At 44.1% G+C, this 10,167-nt stretch overlaps 1 protein-coding gene across 1 annotated transcript; it reads right to left on the minus strand.

The window, feature by feature from the left end:
- Window positions 1–3,506: 3,506 nt before the first annotated feature.
- On the minus strand, window positions 3,507–4,433 carry LOC310679280 (olfactory receptor 5AP2-like; the record flags this gene model as incomplete). Its single annotated transcript, XM_083444269.1, has 1 exon — window positions 3,507–4,433. The coding sequence occupies one exon, from the start codon at window positions 4,431–4,433 to the stop codon at window positions 3,507–3,509; it is 927 nt and encodes a 308-aa protein (XP_083300395.1).
- Window positions 4,434–10,167: the final 5,734 nt, after the last annotated feature.

The following is a 10,167-nucleotide window of genomic DNA, read 5'->3' on the forward strand; positions in this document are numbered from 1 at the left end:
TCCCTAGAAGACGGCAGTATTGTCATTAAAGGATGGTCATTGGTGGAGAACAGAACTTCATGTAGATGAGTACTGTAGAATTTCCATCTCTCCAGCTTCAGAAATAAAACAGAATCACTACATTACTTGACATAGTGTTGCAATAAATAGCCTTACACAACATAAAAGCTTGTAACTTTAGGAAGGGCAAAGTGGGACTCAGCCACAACCACACCCTAACCCACGTGTAGCCAACTTGGCTGATGACTGATCAATCTACTTCTGAGCAAAAGGTTGCTCTAGCAGCTTCTACCCCGCCACCAGGAAATTACCTGGGATATCATTATTTTCTTTCTCCAGTGGAAGTTTCTACTGGTGCAACTGCTCCAATTTAGGTTCAAGAGTGGACTGTATTCCTCCAAGAACCTATAGAATGCATCTTACACTGTTTGATAAGGAAATATCCTCTTAGCTTGAATTGCTACAGACAAAGTGGAAGACCTGAAGTTGCTGCATTGACAGAAAAAGTTCAGCATGTACAGCATGACATAGTCCATAAAGCTCAACATCATCCGATACAAAATGGTCTAAGATGGTTGACTTCCAGTGTAATAATTTGCATTGGGTCTAGTTATATACGAAGGTGCCATGAGACCAAGATGCCAACAAAAACTGTTTCGTCTTTTTGTAAACAACCCCCTTAAGGGCTAATTAGGACTCAGTAAGAAGAGGAAAACTTTCAAGGTCTTGCACCTGGTAAAAATATCAGGCCTGTCAAAATGGAGCAAGGCACTCAAGTGAGGTGCCTGAGTAGCTCCATACATGCTATAGATACTATGGAGTTTATAACTTTCTGAATGAGTGGTGCTTCTTCCCATGGCACCTGTCCTTCTGCGATACCTGTTGCTCATCTACTATTACTCCCAGAATGCCATGTGTCTTATTATCTGAGAACAGGACCAACTCCTTCCCTTGGGGCACAATCCAGTACTTTGCTGCCCTCTCCATCATTCTCGTCTCTTACATCTTATCTGTCCTTAGAGTGAACCCATGGAGTTCAGGCTTCGGGAGAGCAGCTTCCTCCTCCCTTTTTCTGTGGATAAGCCAAACAAAGAAAAAATAGTCTCGTATCATTCAAAGAGATTTTAAGGAACCCAGCTCAAGAACAATGTGTCCATCTCAGAGGAAAGGTGCTCCCAATTAAGGTTTCTACCCACTTCCCCCATAGTCACTTCCGCTGCTTGCAACCACCGTGCCTTTTGTGCAGCTTTTGTGCAGCTACCTTATTTAATCTCCTGGACAACTGGACACTTTCCAGCAAACCAGAGTCTGTTAACTCTCTCTCTCTCTCCCTCCCAGTTCTTCTTTTTCTAGCTGTCACCCCAAGTTCCTCCCAACCTTTGTCTTCTGAACTCTGTGAACCCTCTGTGAACCACTGTTCCAAATCTATGCTGTCCCACTGCTCCTGGGAAGATTCAGGATCCTGATCCAAGACCGGGGGGCTCCCACCATTCCTCATCTGTGCAGCCCTCCTCAGCACGGACCCTGACATGAAGCCTTCTTCTGTGTATGTCTTTGAGCAAGACAAATAGGTGTCTGCGTTCTAAACTCTAGTGCTCTTCATGCTCTTCATGCAGTCTTCTGATCTGCAGCCTGAGGAACAAAGGCATTACAAAAGCTTTCAGAAAACACATGAACAAGGAGCAGAATTCCATCTTAAACTGAGATCCAGTGTTACTACTGATTCTGTTTTTGTGAGCTCAGTTATTAAAATGAGACTAATTCTACAGTTTTCCAAATGATTTCCTTTCACTTGTAACTGAATAAGAAAACAAGAGACTTTGGTTTTGTATGACATTCAGTGAGCAATTTGGTGCAAATTAAAACCAACTAAAATGTTGGCTAGTTTATCAAAACTCAAGTCCAAGGTACAATGTAAATCTACATGGTAGCAGGCAATTTTAAAAGGGTGTTGTTGCCAGTAAATAAAATAAGCAAGTAAAATCTATTTATCTTTTTTCAGTAGCATTGCTAAGATTGTGTAAACAGAACTCCCTCACAGGGATAACTGCAACAGAAAACTACATTAGGTTTATTGTGTCGTAGAAAAAAAACATGATTTCTGGTATTAACAATGTCTTTGATTCCCAATTTAATAATCTGTCCTGGGCCTTGTTAAATGCACTGGTGCCATGAGAACAACATGCCAAAAACTGTTTCCCCCTCTTATTGTAAATAAACTCCTTAAGGGCTAATAAGGACTCTGTAAGGATCTGAAAGCTTTCAAGGACTGGTATACAGTGTTGTATTCATCTAACATATATCAAGAGTAGACCCACTGAAATATATAGGCCTAGATTCGTAATGTCCATTGATATCCATGGGTTTACTCCAAGTAGGACATACACTGGATGCAATCTACACCTTTTCTTTAGATCATATTTTCATTAATGGTTTATGTACAGCCATGCATACTTTTGGGTTTAATTAAATGAAGACTCATTCACCCCAGCATTCTGTCTCCCACTTAGAGGTGTCAAGTTCCAAGGGAGAATGGGGGCAGACCATCAGGTCATTGGGAGGATCAGGAGCTGAAGCTGAACATAGCAGCAGCAGACCTTCAATGACCAGTGGCCATTCCTCCTCCTCTTGCCACCACAGCTGCCTGGGAGCTGCTTCCCTGCTCCTTCTCCTCCACAGCAGTAGAAGGAAAAGGTGCCAATCACTGATATCATGTCCCACTCGGCTCTGCACTTGGCCTCCTGCACCCCCTTTGAATATTGGGGACCTGGCCCCCTCCCTAAAAATATTGGGGGGGAGGGCTGAGCCTCTGGGAGATGCCCTCCCACATGAGCCAGCCTGCTGCTTCTGTTAACAGGGAATGATAGTGTTGCCCATATTCCTGTTTCTTGTCCTTGATGTATACTGCTTCTGAACAAAGAGGATTTATTGAGCTATCCTGGCTAAAAGTAATTAGGGTTTCTATCCTCTATTCATGACCTGACTTTACCCAGTGTTTACATGCCCTCCATGGCTTTACCCAATGTTAGGAGAATAACACCACATTACTTTACATGATTGTTCCACAATACCAGAGAGAATGCAAGTGAAGGACTGTGAATATTTATTTCCATTTATTTAGAATCAGTATATACTGCTTTTCAATGACAAATGTACAGTACTTAACGGAATTTATGCTTTAAAAGTGGAAAACAAATTAACACATCCTAAAACATATTACTCCACTATTATCTTTTCCCTTACTCAAGGAGGATATTCCTTGAGACTTGCAGGCTCTACTGGATAGATGTTTTTGCCTCTTTAATCAGACCAGATGGCATATTGGAAAGATGCCCAGGCATTTTTTCTGCAAAGGAGCCCAGTTTCTGACCCACTGTAATCCTTCCTTCCCTTTCCCTTTTGCTTTCCAGGTTTCAGTCAAACTTCAACCAGATGCCAGATACATAACTGCAATCATGCAGCAGTCAATATTTATATAAAGTTTACTGTACAAATAGTTAATATTGTTAGCGAACATACTTCTCCACTACCCGTTTCAAAGCACTCTTCACCTCCTTGTTCCTCAAGCTGTAGATGAGGGGGTTTAGCATGGGTATCACCACCGCATACAACAAAGAGGCCACTTTCTTTCCTTTGGTTGATGAACTAGGTTGGAGGTACATAAAGAAAAAGCTTCCATAAAGGATGATGACAGCCATCAGGTGAGAGGAGCAGGTGGAGAAGGCTTTTTGCCGACTCTCAGCTGAACGGATTCTCAGAATAGTGACAACAATATAAGAGTAAGAGATAAGGACTGTCAAATGAGTGACCACCAGGTTAAAGCCCACAAATGCAAACATCGCATACAAATTTACACTTGTATCAGAACAGGAAAGTTCAAAAACCGGGGGACCTTCACAAAAAAAATGATCAATGACATTAGGGCCACAGAACGATAAACGAGTTATACAACCTGTGTGTATCATAGCATTGACAGATCCAGCAATGTATGAACCAGCCACCAGGCAAACACAGACTTTCTGAGACATGGTGATTGTGTAGATGAGCGGGTTGCAGATGGCCATGTACCGATCATATGCCATAGCAGCCAGGAGGTAACACTCAGTGGTGGCAAAAGTTACATAGAAATAGAATTGAACTAGACACTCAGTATAAGTAATCACTTTCTTTTCCCTTAAAAGGTCTATCAGCAGCCTGGGACTGATGGTGGTTGAATAGCAAAGGTCTAAGAAGGACAAACTACTAAGGAAGAAATACATAGGGGTGTGAAGGCCAGCATCGGCCCTAATTAACAAAAGCATCCCGAGATTCCCCACAATTGTAATGACATAGTTCACAAGAAACAATGCAAACATGGTGGCAGCCAACTCTGGACGATCAGTGAATCCCATGAACACAAACACCTTCACTCTACTGCTGTTCCTGTCAGCCATCTCCCCCCCCCCCCGACAGAATCGAGGAAAACAAATGAGGATGAGTGAGGAATGGGACAATTCTTATTAGTTTGCTATCAGAAATAAGGGAATCAGTCTTTTCAACTATATGTATTTTCTTACAAATAAATAAAAGACAGACAGAGAGATTTTAACCCCTGAAAGATGTCAGGACTATGAGATTTAATGCAAACAAGATTGCAGCAAACTCTGGATGATCATTGAATCCCAAGAGCACAAACACCTTCCCTCTGCTGCTGCTCCTGTTGGCCATCTTTTTCCCCCTGATGGAATCAAAGAAAAACAAAATAGGAAAACTGCTTAGTAGTTTCTATCTGAAATGAGGTGAGCAACCTTCACAGTTATATGGGTTTTTAAAAAGAGAGAGGTTTTAATCCCTAGAAGATGGCAGTATTGTCATTAAAGGATGGTCATTGGTGGAGAACAGAACTTCATGTAGATGAGTAGTGTAGAAGTTACATCTCTCCAGCTTCAGAAGATAAGGGGCCAACTGCTTAGCTTGGCGGAGATGAAAAAATGCCGCCTTTGTTATAGCTGTAATCTGCGCCTCCATAGAGAGGGAGGTATCGAAGATTACACCCAAACTCTTAACGGACGGTGCTGGCACTAATTGCACCCCCGCAAGAGATGGGAGTTGCCCCCCCCCAATCCCATATCGTCCCGTCCCAGCCAGAGGACCTCTGTCTTTGAAGGATTTAACTTCAACCGGCTTCCACGTAACCATCCAGCCACAGCTTCCAAACATCTGGTCAGTGTGTCTGGGGCCGAGTCAGGATGGCCATCCATCAACAGATAGAGTTGGGTGTCATCGGCATACTGATGGCAATACTGATATAAAAGTATTTAAGTCATTTAAGTCATCGGCATACTGATATAAAAGCTTGTAACTTTAGGAAGGGCAAAGTGGGCCTCAGCCACACCCACACCCTAACCCACGTGTAGCCAACTTGGCTGATGACTGATCAACCTGCTTCTGAGCGAAAGGTTGCTCTAGCAGCTTCTACCCCGCCACCAGGAAATTACCTGGGATATCATTATTTTCTTTCTCCAGTGGAAGTTTCTACTGGTGCAACTGCTCCACTTAGGTTCAAGAGTGGACTCTGTATTCCTCCAAGAACCTATAAAATGCATCTTACACTGTTTGATAAGGAGCTTGAATTGCTACAAAGTGGAAGACCTGAAGTTGCTGCACTGACAGAAAACGTTCAGCATGTAAAGCATGACATAGTCCATACAGCTCAACATCATCCAATACAAAATGGTCTAAGATGGCTGACTTCCAGTGTAATAATTTGCATTGGGTCTAGTTATATACGATGGTGCCATGAGACCAAGATGCCAACAACAACTGTTTCCCCTTCAGGTAAACAACCCCCTTAAGGGCTAATTAGGATTAGGCAAGAAGAGGAAAATTCTCAAGGTCTTGCATCTGGGAAAAGATATCAGGCCTGTCAAATTGGATCAAGGCACTCAAGTGAGGTGCCTGACCTCCCTGCCAATTTGGATACAATAACAGAACTGGAGGCCCCTCGACTGTCCTCAGGTCCAGTATTGGGCCACTTTGGCCAGATATCCCCAGCCGATGTAGACAGACTCCTCTGAGCTGGAAAGCCCACCATCTACCCTCTGGACCGTCCTGGATGATTAGAGCATGTCCAGACAAGGTGTGGGGCCCCCTCAGTGAGATCATCAATTTGTCCCTTGGCACCGGGACATTCCCAAGGGAATTGAAGGAGGCAGTGGTGCACCCGCTCTTAAAGAAAACATCATTAGATCCTTTAGATCTATCCAATTACCACCCAGTTTTGAATCTTTTGTTCCTGGGTAAGGTGATTGAGATTGTGGGTGCTGAACAGCTTGGTGGGTTTCTGGATGAAACATCGGCTCTGGATCCATTCCAATCCAGCTTCCAGTTTGGACTGCCTCTCCTGGTATGTCCCACGGAGGACCTTACGGTCTTCAAACAAAAACATCTTGGAGGTCCCAGGCCATAGGGAGGTTAGGCTGGCCTCAACCAGAGCCAGGGCTTTTTCGGCTGTGGCCCCGATCTGGTGCAAATTAAAGCCCACTAAAATGTTGTCTACTTTATCAAAACTAGAGTACAAGTTACCATTTAAATCTACATGGTAGCAGGCAATTTTAAAAGTGTGTCGTTGCAAGTAAATAAAATAAAGCAAGTAAAATCCATTTATCTTTTTTCAGTAGCATTACTAAGATTGTGTAAAACTCCCTCACAGGAAGGAAGGAAGAATGGCCTATCACTGAAGGCAGTTGATTCAGCAACTATTGCCACTACCTAATCAATAGCCATTCTTCACTCCCCTTTCCCAGGGGGCTATCTGATAATAATAATAATAATAATAATAATAATAATAATAATAATAATAATAATAATAATTTATATCCCACCCTCCCCAGCCGAAGCTGGGCTCAAAGCGGCTAACATCAAATGTATAATACATTAACATAAAATCAGACAATCGATTAAATCAGATCCTCAAATCAGATCAGGATCAGATTAAAATTGGATGGCAACCCACAGATTAGGGTTGGGGACCTTAAATGCTCACCAGACCCAACTGTTTCTGCTGAACTTATATGGGCCTGTGAGAAAAATTGGGAGGCCACTTTCATGCAAGTTCTTATGAAAGGGGAGAGGGAGTCAGACTGAACCCCGACCAAAGGCCTGGCAGAACAGCTCCGTCTTGCAGGCCCTGCGGAAAGATGTCAAGTCCCGCAGGGCCCTAGTCTCTTGTGACAGAGCATTCCACCAGATTGGAGCCACAGCCGAAAAATCCCTGGCTCTAGTTGAGGCCAGCCTAACCTCTCTGTGGCCTGGGACCTTCAAGATGTTTGTATTTGAAGACCGTAAGTTCCTCTGTGGGACATACCAGGAGAGGTGGTCCTGTAGGTACGAGGGTCATAGGTCATATAGGGCTTTAAAGGTTAAAACCAGCACCTTAAACCTGATCCTGTACCCCACCAGGAGCCAGTGCAGCTGGTATAGTACCGGATGAATGTGATCTCGCAGCGAGGACCCCGTAAGGAGTCTCGCTGCAGCATTCTGCACCTGCTGGAGTTTCTGGGTCAGTCTCAAGGGCAGCCCCACGTAGAGCAAGTTACAATAATCCAGTCTGGAGGTGACCGTAACGTGGATCACAGTGGCTAGGTCAGGGCGAGAGAGGTAAGGGGCCAACTGCTTAGCTTGAGTTGGGTGTCATCAGCATACTGATGGCAGCCCAGCCCAAAACTCTGGACAAGCTGGGCGAGGGGGTGCATAAAGATGTTGAAAAGCATTGGGGAGAGTATTGCACCCTGAGGCACTCCACACACCAAGGAGTGGCGCGATGACAGTCCCCCCCCCCCCAGCGCCACCCTCTGTCCCCGACCGGCAAGGCGGTGGTCCAGGAGTTTGTGATCGACTATGTCGAAGGCTGCTGGCAGATCTAGAAGAATCAGCAGCCCCAACCCGCCTTGATCCAGCTGCCTACGGAGATCATCTGTTAGGGCGACCAGAGCCATCTCGGTCCCATGACCAGCACGGAAGCCGGACTGGAATGGATCCAGGGCCGATGTTTCATTCAGAAACCCATCAAGCTGTTCAGCAACCACTCTCTCAATCACCTTACCCAGGAATGGAAGATTTGAAACCGGGCGGTAATTGGATAGATCTAAAGGATCTAATGATGTTTTCTTTAAGAGCGGGCGCAGCACTGCCTCCTTCAATTCCCCTGGGAATGTCCCTATTTCAGTGGCTAGTGCTGTAACTAAGAGGAACTAACCACAAATATCCATCTAGAGCCTGTTAGCAAAGAAAACCTATTTCATGAGCTAGAGGACGCTTCAGCTGATGAAGCATCTTGACCCCACACAGGTGACAAAATGTCAGAGTGAGTTAAGCAGATGTGCTAGTTCAGGAGCACAGTTTTCTTTTCCCCTACCATTGCATGAGGTCAAACAGGTTTTGGGGGGTTGAAATAATGAAAAACCTGTTTATCAAAATCCAGGAGCTTACAGTATGGGCAGCAAGGTCCCCTTCATAAAACCTTCAATGCTGAAAATAACTGTAACAACAGATAACAACATAGGGTTTATTGTGTCATAGGAGAAAAAAGATTTCTGGTATTATCAATGTTTTTGACACCCAATTTAATAATCCATCCTGGGCCTTGTTAAATGCACTGGTGCCATGAGAACAACATGCCAAAAACTCTTTCCCCTTCTTATTGTAAAAAAAACCAAACAACTCCTTAAGGACTAATTAGGACTCTGTAAGGAGATGAAAACTTTCAAGCATTGGTAATATGGGGTTGGTATCCATCCAACATATACCAAGAGTACACCCACTGAAATATATAGGCCTAGATCCTTAATGTCCATTGATATCCATGGGCTTACTCCAAGTAGGAGAGACACTGGATGCAATCCATGCCTTTCATATCATACTCTTGATCATATTTTCATGAATTGTTTGTTTGCTGTCATGCATACTTTTAGGTGGAATTAGATGAAGGCTCATTCACCCCAGCATTCTGTCTCCCACATAGAGGTGCCAGCTTCCAAGGGAGAATGGGGGCCAACATTGTGCGCATAACCTCAGCACTTTGGAAAGAATCAGGAGGTGAAGCTGAAAGCAGCAGCAACTTGCCTTCAATGGCCAGTGGCCATTCCTCCTCCTCTTGCTACCAGAACTGCCTGGGAGCTGCTTCCCTGCTCCTTCTTCTCCACAGCAGTAGAAGGAAAAGGAGCCAGCCACTGAAGTCATGCCATGCTCGGCTCTGCACTTGGCCTCCTGTACCTCCTTTCCCCCCCCCCAAAAAAAAAATTATTAGTTTTCCAATTTTATAATAAACACAAAAGAAAAACAGACATTGGCTACATTGGCTCCCAGTACATTTCCAAGCACAATTCAAAGTGTTGGTGCTGACCTTTAAAGCCCTAAACGGCCTTGGTCCAGTATACCTGAAGGAGCGTCTCCACCCACATTGTTCTACCCGGACACTGAGGTGCAGCTTCAAGGGCCTTCTGGCGGTTCCCTCACTGCGAGAAGCCAAGTTACAGGGAACCAGGCAGAGGGCCTTCTCGGTAGTGGTGCCCTCCCTGTGGAACGCCCTCCCACCAGATGTCAAAGAGAACAACAACTACCAGACTTTTAGAAGACATCTGAAGGCAGCCCTGTTTAGGGAAGCTTTTAATGTTTGATGTATCACAGTATTTTGATATTCTTTTGGAAGCCGCCCAGAGTGGTTGTGGAGGCCCAGCCAGATGGGTGGGGTATAAATAATAAATTATTATTATTATTATTATTATTATTATTATTATTATTATTACATACAAAACATTTAACTTAACTGTTAAAATCCCAATTTAAATAACATTGTTGGGTGACCTTCCTGACAGAACTTCCTGACAGTAAGAGCTGTTCGACAGTGGAATTTGCTGCCAAGGAGTGTGGTGGAGTCTCCTTCTTTGGAGGTCTTTAAGCAGAGGCTTGACAGGAGTGCTCTGATGGTGTTTCCTGCTTGGCAGGGGGTTGGACTCGATAGCCCTTGTGGTCTCTTCCAACTCTATGATTCTATGACTTCCTCAGATCCCCCCTAACTGTGTTTCCATAATAATTATTTTAGCAGTTTTCCGATATCCACATTCAAATACAATTAACTTATTCCATTAACATCTTTCTTTCTTTTCATAATGTTCTCACTCCATAATG

This window comes from Podarcis tiliguerta, assembly GCF_965153285.1.
Source record: "Podarcis tiliguerta genome assembly, chromosome: 1".
Lineage (NCBI taxonomy): Eukaryota > Metazoa > Chordata > Lepidosauria > Squamata > Lacertidae > Podarcis > Podarcis tiliguerta.